This window comes from Penaeus chinensis, chromosome 11, assembly GCF_019202785.1.
Source record: "Penaeus chinensis breed Huanghai No. 1 chromosome 11, ASM1920278v2, whole genome shotgun sequence".
Classification (NCBI taxonomy): Eukaryota; Metazoa; Arthropoda; class Malacostraca; order Decapoda; family Penaeidae; genus Penaeus; species Penaeus chinensis.
In genome coordinates, this window is record NC_061829.1 from 16,934,240 (window position 1) to 16,954,752 (window position 20,513).

General features: G+C 38.5%; 1 protein-coding gene across 2 annotated transcripts; it reads right to left on the reverse strand.

Annotated features, from left to right (window-relative positions):
• Window positions 1-1,041: 1,041 nt before the first annotated feature.
• LOC125030350 (serine/arginine-rich splicing factor 5-like) lies at window positions 1,042-19,765 on the reverse strand. Of its 2 annotated transcripts, none has more exons than XM_047620346.1 (9): window positions 19,614-19,765; window positions 16,175-16,313; window positions 15,995-16,065; window positions 15,647-15,784; window positions 14,064-14,133; window positions 3,517-3,590; window positions 3,170-3,349; window positions 2,882-3,052; window positions 1,042-2,776 (listed from the first exon to the last, which is right to left on the reverse strand). In XM_047620346.1, exons 2-9 carry the CDS (start codon window positions 16,292-16,294, stop codon window positions 2,461-2,463), a joined length of 1,140 nt encoding a protein of 379 aa, XP_047476302.1. In that variant the 5' UTR covers window positions 16,295-16,313; window positions 19,614-19,765; the 3' UTR covers window positions 1,042-2,460. The 2 variants fall into 2 exon arrangements, with proteins under 2 accessions (XP_047476302.1, XP_047476301.1); XM_047620345.1 differs by having other exon boundaries at window positions 14,064-14,169.
• Between the last annotated feature and the right edge of the window lie 748 nt (window positions 19,766-20,513).

Sequence of the window (20,513 nt, forward strand, 5' to 3'; positions counted from 1 at the left end):
GTTGGTTGTTGATTAGGGTTGATACTGTACTAGTATGCATTGATAAGGGGGTAGTTGTTGCAGTGTTCGGAGCCGTGGTCAAAGGAGAGCTGGGATTGGGGCTATTTGATAAAGGGGCAAGCCTCATTGCCCCTAAGAGTGGGGTTACGTCTTCATTATTGGCCATGATAAGCCTGGAGTATGTTGGAGAAAAAAACAGTCCACCCCTCAGGGTCCCCTTGAGGGGTAAGGGTCAGGTATGGCAGGGGAATACCGTGCCCATGGTTCCTTCAGGTCGTTTAGGACTTACATAAAGTCAGCCTTTCATCCTTTCAGCACGGCTCTCACACCTTAAGAGGTGGATAGTAGAAGGGATTGGTGAAGAAACTGAAACAAAAAGTATGAGTGGGAATAAAGACCAAGCAAAATTTGTTGAGTCGATGGCTGAGTCCCAAGGTTGAGGAGTTCCCCATCATTGGGTCTCAGTCTTCGTCTCCTAGCCCCCCCCCCCCCCACGACAACAACGGGCAAAGGATTGGGGGGGGACTGCCATGGCAAAGCATTTTCAAACTGGCTTTAAATAATTTTAAATGTTATTAACTGCATAATAATATTGAACAACTGAAAACAATCATAAATCAATACCAAAGTACATGGGGATAAAAGACACCAGTTCTGGAACCCCGATCTTAGGTAATGTTCTTAGGCCTGAATAAATGGGTAATATTACCTCACGATCAGGCAAGGATGCCTCAAAGTATTAGTTTACTGCATGCCAACTATTTGAGTAAACTTTAGGATAATGTCTCTATATGGTAATAAGGAAAATCTTTGGATAATGTGGTAAATGGTTAAAAGCAAAATAAATGTGCTAGTTGCTATTGGTTGGGTAGATGAACTGACAAGTAAAAAACTTTGTATGGCCCTATGCATGACAGCTGAATTTAGATTTTGTTTAGCAGTGCCTCTGTTTCATAATAACTTTGTGGAGAGGCAGGAGTAACTACATTTCATACTGAATTCATGAGCTCGTAAGAAAGAAAAGTACAAGGAAAAACAAAATTTGGTAACATCTATTTTATTTCGGTTCAAAATTGCCATATATCAATGGCTACACGAGAATCTTATTGTATAATGACAACTGGAGTTGAAACACTTGGTTACCTGCCTATCAAACACAAGTTTCTCCATACACTGTACGATATACCCTTGGTAAAACAATGCTAGAATATGCAATAATTACAAAATCATATAATAATCTCCAGTGTCACTCACTTTCTAAAAAAATCCCTATACATACAATCATAAATCTAGACAAAAGTAGCAACTTCATAATTGCTTACATTATACACTCATTGCGAGTTGTAAGCACACACCTTTTCACACCACAAAAAGATTTTAGTTATAAAGACAACCAGGAATTTTTAAGAGCATGATGCATGGTGCTAATATTTGGTTTCATCTCAATGCATGAGATCATTTTTAAACAAAGGCACTTAATAAATTTTGAATAACAACGACAATCTACCAAGAATCTCAACTCCCTAAATAATGTATGTGGGTCATAAGGGAATACAATATATTCACCATCAAATCTTAACACAAGAACTTATTGTGTCCAAAAGATGTTTCTTTGTACTATCTTGAACAAACCAGTACACCACAGCATATATGAACTTAAATATGGGGAAAATTATAAAAAAGAAATCCCCACAACTTTCTCGTTTCCTTTTCAAAATCATAAAGAGAACAAGGAAGAAAACTCAAGAAAATGATGGTACAAAATTCTTGATATAAACATACTAATATTCAAGTAAAATTATCCATCTCCATATCTACTGAAAAAGGCAGATAGTATGAAAGGAGAGCTCAATTAACAACCAAGCATGACCTACTCCAAAGTACTGATAATACTCTGAATTGTTTACAGCATATCTACCCAGTGCCACTGGACTTACCATCTAATATTGTGACCAGCGTGGGTGTTTCACAAAAAAATAACCCATTTAGTTCACATACTCCAAAAAACCTTTCTTATACATAGAAGCATAACGAAATGTAAAATAGCAGTAGTGCATAAAATACAATTTTCAATGCTATATCCTGATTCCATGGTTTCAATTTTATTATTTTTATTTTTATTTTTTGTAAAAACATTTTTTCTAAAAATGCCAATATGCAAGTGTTCCCTTAGAAGAACTATGGCAAAGAGTAAAATGTTTTGAAGTGTGTGTATTAAATATATATATATAACTAATACATACAAATATGCATACAGACAGACATACAAGACATACAAAATATATAGATATCTAATACAAACACTTATCAACAAAGACACCAACAAAATCTTAATATTACTGTCATTGTTGAAATACTCTTAGCAATTTTCTTCAATAATATTATCTGGCCAAAATGTGCTTCATTAGGAACACTGGTCTAAACTAAATATTTTGTGTCTATACATAATGACCATACTCATTATTCATCCTCAGGATGGTCATGTCCATTTTCCTGGGGTGACCTTGAACGAGATCCAGAGCGACTGTCACGTCTACGTGGTGAAGCAGAGGGTGATCGAGATCGTGACCTTGACCGTGAGCGGGATCGAGATCGTGAAGTTTCCTTCTTGTTATCTATTGGGCTGCGGGATCTAGACCGTGATCTACTGTGGGATCTGCTGCGAGAACGAGCCGTCTCCATTTCCTTAGGCTTATCTAATGGCTCTTCTGACATCTTTCTAGAGCCTGAACGTGAACGGCTGTCTCTTCCACCTGATCTTGACCTCTTTCTTTCTCTGTAAACATAATTACAAAATTAGCTTCATAAAGAAGTCTGTACTTCTTAATTTGTGAATAGATGTCAATAGCTATTTTAACAGCTTTTAAGGACTGCTACTTACACAGACTTTGACCTGGACCTAGATCGTGACTTTGACCTCGAACGTGAGCGAGGGGACCTTGAACGGGATCGGGATCGTGACCGTGACCGAGAATCCTTAGACCTGGATCTTGATCGTGACTTAGTTCTTGATCTCCTTGACCTTGAACGAGAACGACTCCTACCTCTTGATCTGGAAGCATATTACAGTATTAGTAGAAATGTCATTGATGCTGACTGGCATGGACTCATTTTTACTGTCATAAATTTTACTTTTTCAGTAACATCACATTGAAGATGACCCACTTACCTTGATCTTGAATATGACCTGCGGGATCGTGAACGAGATCGAGATCGCCTGCGAGATCTTGAGCGGGAACGGGAGTGTTGTCGATCCTCAATCAGCCTTATTCTCCTTCCATTCAGTTCAGTATCATCTAACTTTTCAATGGCCCGCTTCATGTCAGACCGGGTGGCAAACTCTACAACGCTAGCAGGAGAAAAAAGAAAAAATAAAATAAATGTATATAGTATTAACTAACTTTCACACTACACTACACTTAATGCACTAAATAAATAAAAAGTAAAAGCATCAGCAGAAAACAAGTAATTTCTACTGCATTGTACTTTTAAAATGTATAATAAAATTTCACTTACCCTTCATAGCGACGGTGCTTGTGGGCATCTGCAAAGGTAATTTCTCCTGCTTTGCGCATGTAATCCTTGAGATCCTGCAGCAGATTAAGAAAAAACATTTTAATTAGAAAATCAGTTCCTAAACAAATTATTAAATGATTCCATTTACACTAAAAATAAATAAATAAAATAAAGCTTACTACCAGAGGTTAAAATGAAAACCTATATGAGGGACCTAAAGTGAATCTGTGAGTAGTGTTTATAATGCTTCATTTCAGAAGGTCACTGTCTCAGCAAGGGACTCTTCTCACCTGACTATCTAAAGCTTAATTTTCAAGGAAGCTTTTTTTCCAGTGAACAAGTTCCTGAGCTAGAGGTAGATGAAGAGGTATCTGGCATATACAATCATGCACTGTGTCAGCTTCCCTGCCTTCCTGTAATGTGCCTTCCATATTGTTGGCTGGGTGGACTTCCCCCAGGCAGATGAGCTGTGATTGGCCAATCACCAACATGCTTCAACCCTGCCCTACTCTGTCAGCTCACTTGTGAGACATCCTGCCACTGTGCCTGGCTTAATGGGGAGGCTAAGTGTTAAGGAGAGATGATGCTTCAGCTACAACACAGAACTAGAGCAAGCATTCATACAAACAATAACCAAGGAGGAAATAAGGAAAGCAAAGTAAGGGACTTTCTCAAACCACTGATGATATAATCATGTATGAAGGCAACAGCAGGTAGTTATACCCTAACGTGGGCGTAACTCATGCTACGCAGATTATTGGTCAGGCCCTCGGTCCAGCTGGGTGGGACGGGCCGGCCCCCTGGGACAGTGTGGGACGGCAGGGGTACGTCCGGGTTGTTCTTGGTAACCTCCCGGCCTCTCCCGTCCACCTCTACTTCTCACTCACCGGGTGTGGGGGGGGCCATCTTAAAACATAGGCGGAATGTTTAACATAGAGCGCAGCACGAGTTTCAGTATTTCACATTACTCATAAATATCCGTGACTCTTCTCCATCTTAATACCCTATCTTCTTTACCACTACCATGCCTGAATTCAAACTAGAATATTAATAAACCTATGACCATCCTCCTACTCAATTAACAATTATCCAACTTTATTGCAAGTTGTTTTATATTTGTCTTGAGGCTGTCACATAATCACTACTAGAATCGTATATACTGTATATACATGTACACATTTGTAAGAAGAACATCGACCATGCCTAGTAAAAAGCCTTTGACCTCATGGTATATTTTTCCACTGATATTTCAGTGGTTTTGGAAGTTATTTACTCATTTCCTATAAGTCCTTTTCCTGGCAAACTTCAAAATATTTCTTTTCTAAGGGTAACCTGACCATGCTTAAAGCTTTTAAGTATAATTCCCAATCAGAGGTAATGAAGCATGCATGCTCACAGTCCATGACAGTGTCTCCCCTCCTTTGGAGAGGGTATATAAATAGAATAAATATATAAGTATAATGAAAATAATACATGAATTAAAACAACCTTTCTTCAAGTATTGAAGCGCACGTCATTAACATTCACTGAATTGTTGAGTAGTTAAGTATCACTAACAATACCGCAAGTCTATGAAACAAAATATATAATGAATTGGCATTTACTTAGAAAATGATTTACATTCTATAGACAGGAAAGTAGATAATAAATTCCAAGCAAATATGCAGATACAAATAAGAGGATTCTTCTGGTGTACAGAAATGCCAGTATGCATTAGGTAATAGTATGTTCTGGAATGTAAAATATTCTTTGTTTATCAGATCAAGATAAGGTTTGCGATTAACTATATTGCTTGGCAGATATTAAAAAAAGCAAGTAGTAAGTAAAACTAATGTGGACAGCTTATAGAGCCCTTCACAGTATAGTAACAAAATTTTTAAAAAGTTGATTAACAGACATTAAAACATGATATGCTCTCATTTACTGTTGATATTTCAAGTTATTGAAAGGATCATCAGAAATGCTTATTACACAGACTGATCTAAACTGAACTTATTTGTAAAGATTTCACTTAGAAGTTCATACATTTAAAAAAATAAAACTAATAAATAAAAAAATAAAATCATAGATCAAAGCTTTTCCTTATTGCAATCTTAACCCACTGGTGCTGGGTACATGAACTGTCCACTGTAGTTTGTCAATTTCATTTAAACATAGATGGTTTCAAAAGGAATCAATTATTAGGCCTCCCTCACCTAACCTGTTTATCCTATTCTCTAAGTTCAGTTGTTAATACCATGATCTTTATTAATATTAAAATAAATGACAATCTTAACCCGACGCTACCCGGGCCATGCCTATTGGCGTCATAACAACACTCGGTCTGCAGGGTAGGCTGTACGTGTGGCGACGCACCAGAGTGCTTGGAGTGGGACGTTCGGCTTGATGTAGTGGACTCCTGTGCCCATTGTCTGCCCATTGCCAAAAATCTCCAGAGTTTAAAATTCTCAGGGACTTTTTTTCACCCGTCACCGTTGGGTGAACAACAATACTAAAGCTTTTCATAAAAGTCAACGAATAGGGTAAAGAGTATAGTCTTGTAGTAAGCTTAATAACTGATTCCTTGATGACTAACACTTGTAGAACCACCTATTTGCAAACAAACTACATGCCCTACCAGCATCAATTGACTGTGTTTGCACAAGTGTATAAGGGATGGAAAAAATAGAAGAGGGGGTGAATAGATGATGGGGTAGAGTTATGGGAAGTTAGGAGGGGAAAGGAAGAGAATGACAGGCAAAGGTAGGGGGAGGGAGGGAAGGAGAAGAGAGAGAGATACATACAAAGATATAAAAATGAGCATATGTAAGGGTATGGGTGGAAAAAAAAAAAAAAAAAAAGGTCTATGAGCTTGCAAAAATTGGTCAATTCCAACTAGGCTAAACAGAAATTTTCGACTAAAATGTCAGAACATAACTGAATACTCAGAAACATTTCAAATTAACAGCTACATATCAATGGTCCTGAAATACCTGTGCCTTACATGTTTTACACTTTTCACCTGGGGGGGGGGGGGGGGGGGGGGGGAAGAGAAGAGGCCAGTGTGTTGGAGGAGAAAGAGGAAGAGAAGAGGCACAAGAAAGGAGAAGGAACATCTCTTGAATTCTGACAATGATAGGGATAGAGGAGAATGAAATTTGGACTAAGACCCGTTAAAATGGGGCAAGGAAGGCTGTATGTTCAAGACTACAATAAATAGTTGGAAAAAATGAAGGCCCATATATCTTTGTACGGAGGTCAACATCAGTGTGTTGGGGGCTACAAATATCTTAAAATTGAGAGCATATGCTCTTTTCTACCAAAAATGATCTGTAACATGTTACTAGCATTAATTACACTCAGAAAGTCCAAATTCTAGTGTAATTAACCCCTACGATCTGGATGATCTGACCATCACATCATGGAAGTATTTGGCTTGAGGGGCAGGTGACATTTCATATGACATGGGAAAATTTGTTTAAGGGGTGGGTGATGGGAACATACCATCACAAGAATTTTGCCTGAAGGCTAAGGCGATGGGAATGACTTGCCATGAGTGTACAAGGCTCTAGGTGATCAGACTCAAAGCATTTAGGAAGGGGCTTCTGCATTGTTCCCATCAATAAACGAGTTTGGAAAGTACCATCTATGAACCTTGACTGGAAGAGCACCGGCTCCAGGAAGGACGCCATTTCCATGCTCAGGATCCTATTCCTGCTTGCCTTGACTAGCACAACAGGTTGTATTACAGAAAAGGGAATGTTATGGAAAAAAAGAAAAAAAAAGAGAATTACACAAATGAAGTGTTATTGTTATTGACCTATGGGATACCTAGAGATATGATATGGACTCTGCAAAGTAGTCTATTACCTTCTCAATAATGCAAATTAAAATGACAAATAGACAGTGGAAAACAGCAAAATAAGCTCAAAACCCTTGTGCACAGACAGAAAATAACACTGCAAAGAGGAGACATCAAATCTTGTCACAGCACAAGTGTCTGTGTGTGCCCGTGGCAGAGTAGCTGCTCAAGTAAGCCTAATGCCTGAATTTCAGGGCCATGATGTCATTGAAGCATCCGGATCCAATGGGTTAACTGTTTTACATCACACACTTCCGTATGATGTCTACTGTCAAAACTTAAACATCGTTGAAACTGGAGAGCCCTTTGAATTACCATTGAAAATCCCCTTTTTATCAGAAATAGCAGGTAATGTAGTGTTTAATGCAACAAATATTTCACAGATGACCAAGCAAAACTGGGGGGAAAAAAAAAAAAAAAAAAAAAAAAAAAAAAACTATGGAACTGTCTTTGTCATAAATAAACAAGCCATTCCATACTTAAAATACCTTATGCCTTGCCTTCAGCATTCCAATACCAATTGCTTTTAACCATATGATAACTTTTCATTACCATTCTAACTATTATAGTAAAATTAAGCCCTTAACGACGGGTCACGCCTACAGACGTGAAAACAAACCACTCGAAATGTGGCATGCGGCTGTGTGCTGAGGCGACTCGCCAGAGCGCTACAAGGCGGCGATTCGGCGCTCAAAGTCGGTGTGTTGCCATTGATCGCCAAAACTTTTTTTTTTTTTTTTTTTTTTTTTACCCGTCACCAAGAGGTTAAAGGTCAACTGATGAAGGAAGCATAAAAAAAACATAAGAAACCATTTTTTTAAAAATTCAACAAATATAAAGTTTTGATAAAATATGGTGAGTAAAGTTAAGCAGAGATCATTCTCAATAAGGTATAACATGTGTGCAATACAAGAAAAGAAGGGAGGATAAAAAAAAGGGAGGATGGAGTGACAGAAAGAGAAAGTGAAGGAAAGGGGGGAGGAGGGGAGGGAGGGAGGGAGGGAGAGAGGGAGAGGGAGGGAGAGAGGGGAGGGAGAGGGAGAGAGAGGGAGAGGAGGGAGGGAGAGAGAGAGGGAGAGGAGGGAGGGAGAGAGAGAGGGAGAGGAGGGAGGGAGAGAGAGAGAGAGGGAGAGGAGGGAGGGAGAGAGAGAGGGAGAGGAGGGAGGGAGAGAGAGAGGGAGAGGAGGGAGGGAGAGAGAGAGGGAGAGGAGGGAGAGGAGAGAGGGAGAGGAGGGAGAGGAGGGAGAGGAGGGAGGGAGAGGAGGGAGAGGAGGAGGGAGGGAGGGGAGGGAGGGAGAGGAAGGAGAGGAGGAGGGAGAGGAGGAGGGAGGGAGAGGAGGAGGGAAAGGAGGAGGGAGGAGGAGGAGGGAGGGAGAGAGAGGAGGAGGGAGGGAGAGGAGGAGGGAGGGAGAGAGGGAGGGAGAGGAGGAGGAAGGGAGGGAGGGAGGGAGGGAGAGGAGGAGGGAGAGGAGGAGGAAGGGAGGGAGGGAGAGGAGGAGGGAGAGGAGGAGGAAGGGAGGGAGGGAGAGGAGGAGGGAGAGGAGGAGAAAGAGGAGGGAGGGAGAGGAGGAGGGAGAGGAGGAGGGAGAGGAGGAGGAAGGGAGGGAGGGAGGGAGGAAGGGAGGAAGGGAGGAAGGGAGGGAGGGAGGGAGGGAGGGAGGAGGAGGATAGCAAAGACAATCCTGTACTTTAACAATAGTTTAAAGATAAGGCCTGTTTTTTCAGGACTTCAGTTTAAACATAACCACCTCTGAGAGATTTGCTGTCCTTCCAGTCACACACGCACACAGTCACAGTCACATCATGGTCAACAACATAATATGAACACAGGTGTCACTCAATGGGGGGCATAGTGAAAGATTTCCCCCCCCCCCCCTCTTTCTCTCTCCCTCCCTCCCTCCCTCCCTCCCTCCCTCTCCCCCTCTCTCTCTCTCTCTCTTTCTCTTTATTCATTCATTCATTCATTCATTCATTCGTCTGCGACTATGTGCGACTGTGTGTGACAGGGTGTGTGTGTGTGTGTGTGTGTGTGTGTGTGTGTGTGTGTGTGTGTGTGTGTGTGTGTGTGTGTGTGTGTGTGTGACAGGGTGTGTGTGTGTGTGTGTGTGTGTGACGGTGTGTGTGTGTGTGTGTGTGTGTGTGTGTGTGTGTGTGTGTGTGTGTGTGTGTGTGTGACAGGGTGTGTGTGTGTGTGTGTGACAGGGTGTGTGTGTGTGTGTGTGACAGGGTGTGTGTGTGTGTGTGTGACAGGGTGTGTGTGTGTGTGTGTGTGTGTGTGTGTGTGTGTGTGTGTGTGTGTGTGACAGGGTGTGTGTGTGTGTGTGACAGGGTGTGTGTGTGTGTGTGTGTGTGTGTGTGTGTGAAAGGGTGTGTGTGTGTGTGTGTGTGTGTGAAAGGGTGTGTGTGTGTGTGTGTGTGTGTGTGAAAGGGTGTGTGTGTGTGTGTGAAAGGGTGTGTGTGTGTGTGTGTGTGTGAAAGGGTGTGTGTGTGTGTGTGTGTGAAAGGGTGTGTGTGTGTGAAAGGGTGTGTGTGTGTGTGTGTGTGTGTGTGTGAAAGGGTGTGTGTGTGTGTGTGTGTGAAAGGGTGTGTGTGTGTGTGTGTGTGAAAGGGTGTGTGTGTGTGTGTGTGTGAAAGGGTGTGTGTGTGTGTGTGTGTGAAAGGGTGTGTGTGTGTGTGTGTGTGTGTGTATGAAAGGGTGTGTGTGTGTGTGTGTGTGTGTGTGTGTGTGTGTGTGTGTGTGTGTGTGTGTGTGTGTGTGTGTGTGTGTGTGAAAGGGTGTGTGTGTGTGTGTGTGTGTGTGAAAGGGTGTGTGTGTGTGTGTGTGTGTGAAAGGGTGTGTGTGTGTGTGTGTGTGTGAAAGGGTGTGTGTGTGTGTGTGTGTGTGTGAAAGGGTGTGTGTGTGTGTGTGTGTGTGAAAGGGTGTGTGTGTGTGTGTGTGTGAAAGGGTGTGTGTGTGTGAAAGGGTGTGTGTGTGTGAGAGGGTGTGTGTGTGTGTGTGTGTGTGTGTGTGTGTGTGTGTGTGTGTGTGTGTGTGTGTGTGTGTGTGTGTGAAAGGGTGTGTGTGTGTGTGTGTGTGAAAGGGTGTGTGTGTGTGTGTGTGTGTGTGTATGAAAGGGTGTGTGTGTGTGTGTGTGTGTGTGTGTGTGTGTGTGTGTGTGTGTGTGTGTGTGTGTGTGTGAAAGGGTGTGTGTGTGTGTGTGTGTGAAAGGGTGTGTGTGTGTGTGTGTGTGTGAAAGGGTGTGTGTGTGTGTGTGTGTGTGTGAAAGGGTGTGTGTGTGTGTGTGTGTGTGTGAAAGGGTGTGTGTGTGTGTGTGTGAAAGGGTGTGTGTGTGTGTGTGTGAAGGGGTGTGTGTGTGTGTGTGTGAAAGGGTGTGTGTGTGTGTGTGAAAGGGTGTGTGTGTGTGTGTGAAAGGGTGTGTGTGTGTGTGTGTGAAAGGGTGTGTGTGTGTGTGTGTGAAAGGGTGTGTGTGTGTGTGTGTGTGTGTGTGAAAGGGTGTGTGTGTGTGTGTGTGTGTGTGTGAAAGGGTGTGTGTGTGTGTGTGTGAGTGGGTGTGTGTGTGTGTGTGTGTGAAAGGGTGTGTGTGTGTGTGTGTGTGTGAAAGGGTGTGTGTGTGTGTGTGTGTGAAAGGGTGTGTGTGTGTGTGTGTGTGAAAGGGTGTGTGTGTGTGTGTGTGTGTGAAAGGGTGTGTGTGTGTGTGTGTGTGTGAAAGGGTGTGTGTGTGTGTGTGTGTGAAAGGGTGTGTGTGTGTGTGTGAAAGGGTGTGTGTGTGTGTGTGTGTGTGTGTGTGTGTGTGTGTGTGTGTGTGTGTGTGTGTGTGTGTGTGTGTGTGTGTGTGTGTGTGTGTGTGTGTGTGTGAAAGGGTGTGTGTGTATTTGTGTGTGAATGTGTTTTCTGTATATGTGCATATGAATCAGCTCAAGTGTTTGTTCCTTTATAGAAACTATGGGCTTGCATGCATTAATCTCACTCATGTACACAAGACACAATGCAGAAATATGTACTTAAGACAAAGCTCATTCAATAAAGCTTAAATAAATACTTATCCAAGGCCATATTAACTTACAAAATAAACTTATTTCCACCTAAGACAAAAAAGAGGAATAGCTGTATGTTATCTGCAGGGTTTACACACACTCTTTGGAAAATGCCATACAAAAATTATTCATGCAACATAGAAAAATAAGTATTATCATTTCCCCCCCATGATGTGCAGTTTAAATACATTGGCAATCATTTTTGCCCTAAAAATATGTACAAACCCAAGTGGATTAACAAGTTCCAATAAGATTTATTTATTTATTTGTTTAACACTTATCTATTTCTTAAAATGGTGAACACCTGGAATAGAAAAGTTGTCTTCTCCCCCCAAAAAATTAGAAAGGCAAAATATCCAAAGATCATTACTGTGTACAGAACACACACACATTTGTAAATGAAAATATAAAGTTCAAAGAACGATCTTCTCTTAATACTAATAAACTTCATTATCCTTTATCAATTAAACCATAAAAGAGGTTATCAATGTGGAAATATAAATAAGAATTAAGAAAAAGATTTCAAGTTCACTACATAAAACTATTTTAGTAAAACAGTAAAAACATTTTCTCCTAAGTTTATTATATATTTCTATCACTTTATACAACACTGCTCTCAGCTTTTGTAATTCAAAAAGCAAAAATTTACAACCATACAGCCCTAAACTACCATTACCTTCCATTTCAAATATCATGAACTATAAGAAATACCGACTTAACCCATTCTGCAAAATCTATTTCTAGCACACACGCACACAAAACTTATCAAACCGCTATATACAAATAGTATACTTATGTATAGATAGAGACCTCTTGCACAATTCTAGAAATGGTGAACTCTCTCTACCAACCAAATAAATGACTGTTGAAAAAAATACAGTACATTAAAGATTTTTACATTTTGTCTATCATTTACCAATTAGTTGAACTCTCCCACAACTACTAGTACTATTAATAAACAGTATGCATTAAAAAAATAACAAGAATATAAGCACTTAATTACGAGCATCTTTTTATAGTAACACTTAACCCCTTCCTGACGGGTCACACCTATAGACATCAAAACAAACCGCTCGAAATGTGGCGTGCGGCTGTACGCCGCGGCGGCGCGCCAAAGCGCTCCGAGGCAGTGATTCGGCTTGATGTACCGAACTCATGCGCTCAAAGTCGGCGCGTTACCGTGGTTCGCCAGAGCGGTTTTTTTTTTCCGTTTTTCTACACCCGTTACCAAGGGGTTAAAAATGACTATAAAACAGCAATAATGGTGTTAGTAGTGATACAATGCTGATAAAATGAAATTAAGAGATTAAGAGGAAAGCCAAAAAAAAAAAAAAAAAAAAAAAAAAAAAAAATCCTCTAAGAAAGCATTTTACAAATATCAAAGGTTACCAATATTACATAAATAATTATTATGCATACATTAAAATCATGGTGGTATTAACAAAAAAATAAAATGAATAATGAAGACAAAGGAAGTAATAATAAGTTATAACAACAAATAATACCACCAACGAAAAAGTGTAAAATTAAATTTTGATCTTATGGCAATATTTTGGGAAAACATCTGAGAGGGAGAAAACTAGAAAGTTTGAAGGGACACCACCAGCATCTACAGCAGCAATACTACTGCTATGAGGAGCAAAAACAAGTACTATGAAAACAAGCTGATAAATGTTGTCAGAGAAAACAATAATAATAATGATAAAATATATAAAAATATAAAGTTTAGGTACCGATGCTAATTATTACTGTTAATGTGAAACTGCACACCACACTGATGATGTAATGAAATGATAAATACGAGTTTTCAGTCACTGAAAAATTTTAATAACATCCAATAACATGATGACAACATTGATGATAATCATGAGAATTATGTGGATTGATTAAAAAAAAAAAAAAAAAAAAAACTAATTGCGTTTAACCAACTTCTTGAAATTCACAATCTTTATTGTGTGTAGAAGAGAAAAGAAAAAACAATAAAATAATATAATGTAAGAATAAAAATTAAATGTAGCAATTTGTAGTCTCACTAGCACATACATACAACTGTATTTGCGTGCGTCTTTGTTTATATGTATACAAACATGAGGGAGTGACTCCATGTGTATGCATCAATGTGAATATGAATGGGTGTTGTGTGTAAAGTGTGGTGTGCACAAGTCCATGTATTATCACAATATAGGCATCTTTTCATTAAATTAAGTTGTACCATCAAGTTATCATTTAACACTGATAACTATTCAAAGTTCAGAAAACAGTTTTCAACATCATTCCAACTATCAGAAATTCAACTAGCTTTACAAGCTATACACCTGAAAAACTTTACATTCAAGAAAACTACCTAGTAAAGAAATTACAGTATCAAATGAGAGAACTCCAATTTGTGAGGGAAAATGTACACATTAAATCTCTCATGAGAGTCCACTTCTATCCTTCTACCAAAGACACCAACACCCACACAATTCTGTCAATGAAAAAGGGGGTATATCCCCTCCTTATTGTCAATCTGTAAATATAAATAAATAAAATGACAAAAAAAAAAAAAAAAAAAAAAAAAAAAAAAAATATATATATATATAGAAAAAAATATATAAAAATAAAATAACAAAAAAAGGAAAGAAAAACGGTTAAATTAATTCAAAAGAAAAAAAACATAAGCAAGACCCACCTGCCAGCTGATGCGAGATGACAGATTTTCAACAATGACCCTGTAAGGTGTCCTCGTTGGGGGGCCGTACCTGCGGTGAAGGTCACTTGGCTTACTCCAACTCGCTCTTTAACAATAGTGAATAATGTGGTTTTACAAAAAGTAAAAATCCTACTTGAGGGTCATTCTTTGATAATAATGGAAGTAACTTGCCAAAAATTACTTTCACCACATCTATTTCACTGTAAATAACTTATTTAATTAAACAGTAGTATTTAGTGTACAGATAAGCAAGCAGAAGAGAGAAAGCTTTTTCTGATCTAACATTAACCTTTTCCAAATCATAATTAGAACATGGAAAAATCTGAATTATCTGAATTCATGATAAATGAAATTAAGAAAGAATGCAAGAAGAAAACCTACAAAAATAATAAAATAAAAAATTATATGTAAGACATAAGACATTTTACTGATCTGATCTTTAAAGAAAACTTGCCTCAATGGACAATAGGGAAAAAGTTGGCAACAAAAAAGCTGATAAGAATAAATATCCAAAAATCAATATACTGTAACATCAAGATAAATAGTATTCACTCTTCTTCTCAATCTAGAAAGTAATGCTTATGGCATGTTATAGCACTGTGAAGTGTGTTTTGCATTTGGAGTATTTTGCAAGTGTTATTATATCATCATTCTGTTAGAAAGCCACAGCAATTTATTGAAAACTGAAATAAGGGGAATGTATGATGGAAATATAATAAAATGAAAATAATAAATAAAACCAGTACCAACACTGCTTAAAGTTGGTGTATTTTTATTTTTTGTCGCCATATATGAAGCAACATAAGCCACATTAGAATATTGTATTTCCTTCAATGCATAAAAAGTTATGTAAACAAACAATTTCCTGGAACTCACTATTCCCTCTAAACATGTGGCTTTACAGAAGTCAGCATTATAAAAGTGATTCAGAATACTCTCATTTTCAGAAATTAGTTAATGCTGCTTTTATATCAAAATATAGAAAAATAAATAAATAATAATTACATTAATAATAATAAAAAGTACTTTTTAAATCTCAGGTCTTTCTCGTGATACTGTAGTGTTTTGGATAAGAGTTGAATCATCCCAAGTGCACTCCACATCAATAAGTTGGTTTATACCAATACATCAACCGTGTTCCATATCAAACATGGAAATTATATGAATTATTAAAATTTATTAACTTGGCCCAAGAATTAAAAGCAGAATACAATTCATTAATACAACCACATTAAAGTCTGTAACAATATACTGAGTAACAATATTTTTAAAAGTAAAATCTGTTCAGGTTTGCACACATGCCCACGCCCCTACACACGCACAGTGTATAAAGTGTTTTTATAGAGAGAAAAGAAAAAAGACGAATGTACTTAAAATCTATGCTTCAATACAGAAACAGCAGTTCTCAGGAAAGCTTGTATACCTAATATTTCATTTATAAATAGGTTCCATGGAAATAATTTTTTTTTTGTTTTTAAAATTATACATTTCATATTTCAGAGCTTTTTCGCTCTTCATCTTTAAAACTTCAATATATGCCAAATATTGATATAAGAACCTACCTGTCAAGCCAAGCTGGTCGACGATCTCGGTCACGATCTCGACCACCACCGCCGCCGCCGCCGCCACCACCCCCACCACCCCCACCAAAGCCATAACCACCCCTTCTTGGAAGTCCACGGGCATGTTCTACAGTCACCCTGAAAGTGGAGAAAAATTATACATCATGGGACAAAGCAAAATGCAGAAGTCACTTTAAAATCAAAAGAGGAAAAGTAAGGAAAGAGATTATATAAAAGGGATGATAACAGGATGTGATTATTTTGACTAATAATGTACACAATGCCAAATGATGTGTGATACATTATAATCATAATCATAACTATGTCATACTTGGGAGACTAACTCACCTTTCTCCTAACAATTCTCTTCCATTCATTTCATAGACAGCATCATCTGCATCTCTCTCATCTTCAAACTCCTGTAAAGTTCAAAATAAGATCAGTAAAAAAAGAGAAGACAGAGAGAGAATTTATATCTTTTCTTTAAAGCAAATATGCCCAATGACACTAACATCCCAGCATACTCACCACAAAGCCATATCCATTTTTGATAAGGCAATCACGAAGTCTGCCATACCTCTTGAAAAACCTTTCCAGGTCTCTTTCACGACAGTTATAGTGCAAACCTCCAACATACACCCTCGCCATGTTTACACCTTACTTCCTTCTGAAAAAGAGAAACAAATAACTATGATAACCAATTATCAATTTATTTTTGTTCTTGACCTATGGGAGGAACTTCACAAGCTCCCTAGCTCATAATAATCCCAACCCATTGGACATAGGTCCATCCACACATTCTTTTAAGGCATGTGTCCTTGGTAGTAGAAAGACTTCACTTTACATACTTTCCTACTATTCTCGATTTACTGTCATGATGACAACTCTAACATCAACATTACAATGGTAAAAGTCGTGCAAGTTATTAATCAATTACTTGTTAACCCCTTAGAGACAGTTGAAGAAAATTTTTAAAAACTCTGGAGATCAATGGCAACACGCCAACTTTGAGTGGGTTATGGTATTTCATTATGAAGTATGCTGAAAACTTTAAGATATTTGTGCTTAATGGCTCAGTACCCTAGGGCACCTAAGTACTGATTTAATGTATTGAAGTTTGAGGCTTTCTGGGGTCACTTGTAATAGGATCCCAATTCTTCTAAGTATACAAAAGTGTCAAAATACACAGGGGTCCTGGGGGATGGCTAGGCATATATATTACCACATCCAAGCTAAATCACCAGCTTGTTGCGGTTTGTTTTGACGCCTCACTGCATGACCCATCGGGAAGGGGTCAAGTCCAATAAAGTCTAATAAAAAAAAACAGCCTTACTTTAGGAGGCCATGGAAAGTATCTATGCTATGTAAAGGAGGAATTAGGAGGAGGAGAAAGAAAAGAGGAGATAAGAAACGAATAAGAAGAGCTGAATTGATATAGGAATAAGTGTCAATCTGTAACTTTTATTTTTGTCTGACTTTAAGGTTCTCTAACTGATAACCACCTGACAAAAATATAGCAACTACAATCTATTCAGCCTTGCTTCTTCCAAAACAATTTGCCTGAAATTCTTTTTACAATGAACTAATTCTTGCTGGGGCATTGTACACCTTACTTCCTTCTGAAAGCTTGTGGTAAACTCCCTAATTACTGTAAGGATGACTTTGGGTTCCCTTTTAGGGTAAGTCAAGTTACATGAACTTTTTTATTTACTTCCTATATACTCTCATAAAACTAAGAAAATATGGCCACTGGATATGTCGAGGATATAGTCTGGGTCTAGCAAGAATGAAAGTAGATGATGGAGCACGAGGAAGAAGGATGAAATGCATGGAGACCATCACTAAATAGGAATGATGTGGAACCAGCATGGAAAGATGCTCATGGGAAGGGGTCTCTAACTCCAGCCATGATTGACAAACTATTTTAGTCTGACCTAATATCCTTCATTTCATTAGTTCTAGCAAAGGCTTACAAAGCTAAAGTACATACATTTTTATACAAATCTTGCAGACTGCCTGGCAATTGTCTGTCAAATAAAATATCAGTGATTCGGCTTGATGTACCGAACTACAGTGCTTAAAGTCGGCGCGTTGCCATGATTACCAGAGTGTATATTTTAAAAAAGAAAATTTTCTACACCCGTCACCAAGGGGTTAAGTAGTTCTCTAAATAAGTAGTTTAAGCAATACCATTTTACTTTGTGACAATTACTTTTTTGACCTTGTATCTTTCAGAGCAATTTTAGTTTTGGACATTCATATAGTACAAGGCAAAGTGTAAGCAGATTTATTTAGTCACTATTTTCACCCAAAAATGACAAGCATTTCATAGGTTCTTGGCTTACAAACTGACTGGGTCACCTGCTGTATGTGCCTCATTTGCAGATCCCTAGTAGATGGCAGTCACTACTACAGCTACTGCCAGGAAATTAAAGATTCTAATAATTGTGTGGGTTATGGTATTTCTTTATGAAGTATGCTGAAAACTTTAAAAGATATTTGTGCTTAATGGCTCGGTACCCTAAGGCACCTAAGTACTTGTAATAGGATCCCAATTCTTCTAAGTATACAAAAGTGTCAAAATACACAGGGGGGTCCTGGGAATATATAAATTATTGTGTATAATTCCTAAAGGGTTAAGGTTTGGTTGGTTTATAGGTTATAACGCACTGTACGATTACCATCTGGATTATATGAAACCCTGTAGTTTTTTACCAAACGATGGGTTCGATTCCCAGTTTTTTAAAAAGTTGGTGTCGGTCCACAGTTTCATTGGCTGACTTTAATCTCTCTTTTGTACTTGTTTTACACATTCCTGTACTCTATTCTTCTCATTTCAGACTGTTTTACCCCATAATTTCCCCGATCTACTTCATGCCCTCCCCTGCTATCGGGGTCACATCAAATAATAATGTTGGCTAGTAAATGCAATGGAAATTATCAAAGGATTCGTTCTCATCAAATGGGAACAAATCTGATGATATAAACATTCTCAGGGAAGACCCGAGTGTCATAGGTGGAAATTTAACCAAATTTACATGGATGTTTGTTTGCCTTAGCTGGGTAGAAATTGATTCACATCTGTATTGTCTGTAGGGGCTTGCCCCACATCTAAGGAAGAAATAGAAGGTAAGAAAGGTTAAGTTTGAATTATGGGTTTGCAGGATACCCTGATTTTGTGACTTCATCTCAGGAGGGCTCGTCACTCTCGGTAACAAATACCCAAAGTGGTATACCATAATTTTCAATTTGCTGTTTACAACCTCAACAATACTTACTCCACCTGCTGAGTCAAATTCAGGATGATGTTGCAAAATGCTGCAAGAGCACCTCTGCTACCAACAATAATCTTTCCATTGTTCTAAACAATGCATGGTAAAATATCAATGTTAATATAACTGTCAATGATAAACGAAAGTTAGTTTTACAGTTCTGCCTCCCAAGCTAAAAGTGAACTCCGAGATGCTGCTACCGTCATTTACATAAATTAGGAGAAAAAAATGGATTGATCCCATCGCCTCGCCGCTAAATACTTATGTCGGCCAACTAGACAGACAGAGCTCATGGAATAGTCTTCGCATTTTGAGGAAGATGCACTCGGACGGGCCGACGCCGCCTTACGAACCCTCGCGGTCAAACGGCTTTAGTCGCGCAATATGCAAGGCGGCATTTTACACCTCCATTCTCAATTCGTTGGTTTCTGAAGACTGACTAACTAATAAATGTACCCAAACAGTAAGTACAAAGTAATAAATTTGGCAAGTCTCACGTAAATTAGTTGAGGAATTAGCAAAAGGCAAAACTCGTTCAAGGAGCGTCGGCCAAACAAACATGGCGTAGTAAGCCGCATCCTCCAACACAGGCGAGCAAAATAAAAGCATCCTAACTAATATCCTAGACTTTACCTAACAAAGACACTGCTAAGAATTGTTCAGCCACGATAAATGCATAAGCTGAGAATACTTACATTAGTTCTACACTTATAAAACCATGAAAAATGTCGGTCTTCCGCCTGCCTGCTTCAACGACGACCGACCACGTGCTTCCTCTAGCGGTGACTCCGGGAACTACACTAAACCGCTGATGTGCCACATTGTCATTTTCTGTTTCCTTTTCCTACGGCTTTTAACCCATGATTACCAGGTGATTCTTTGGAGAAACATTAGGATTTGTTCAATTCTTATTATAATTGCTTTTTCATGGCATATTTTCATGGAATTTCCTTTTTATATATTTAAAATTAGCGGTTTGAAATTTTAATACTCATCCAGAATTAACGTTGGAACATTTACGTACAAGAAACGTAATAACTTAAAGGCAAACTAAAATCTCTGAAAATTCTGTTAATCTAATACCAGATTATAATATAAGATACCACAAATAAATAGTATCATATATACAATTTCGTACTTAATTAAAAACTGATGGTGTATTTTGTGTTATCCTTTAAGGTTGTATATCTTGATATTATAACACGTGTTGTTGGAAAAGGGTTTAGGACACATTTGGCTTGAAAATAGTTTGTAACATGATAAGAGGCGCTCACATTTTACATATTACAAAGTACAAGTTGTTACTAGTTAGATTAAGCAAATATCCGTTTAGGGAGAAAATGCGGCATCATAAGATCAGTACATGAGCAAGACTTTTTCTTCACATGAAATTAATTTTTACATTTATTGTTATATTATTTACATTGACACTAGTGATACTTTGGTCAGGCTTTCATTATATCGATACATCTCAAACACCATCTTGCATATTCTGGAATGTACTACCTACACCTCTCTGTATAATGCAAAGGAATCAGAGAATGATGTATATGACCAATGTATGCTACATACCACCCAATTCATCTATTCAAATA

What these genes read in the sequence shown, in the direction of transcription:
- LOC125030350 (XM_047620345.1), bottom strand. Translation starts at nt 16,294, where the DNA reads ATGGCGAGGGTGTATGTTGGAGGTTTGCACTATAACTGTCGTGAAAGA. An exon ending in AAAATGGATATGGCTTTGTG is followed by an intron (nt 16,066 to 16,174) that starts GTGAGTATGCTG and finishes TGAACTTTACAG; the next exon opens with GAGTTTGAAGATGAGAGAGA. An exon ending in AAGCACCGTCGCTATGAAGG is followed by an intron (nt 3,350 to 3,516) that starts GTAAGTGAAATT and finishes TTCTCCTGCTAG; the next exon opens with CGTTGTAGAGTTTGCCACCC.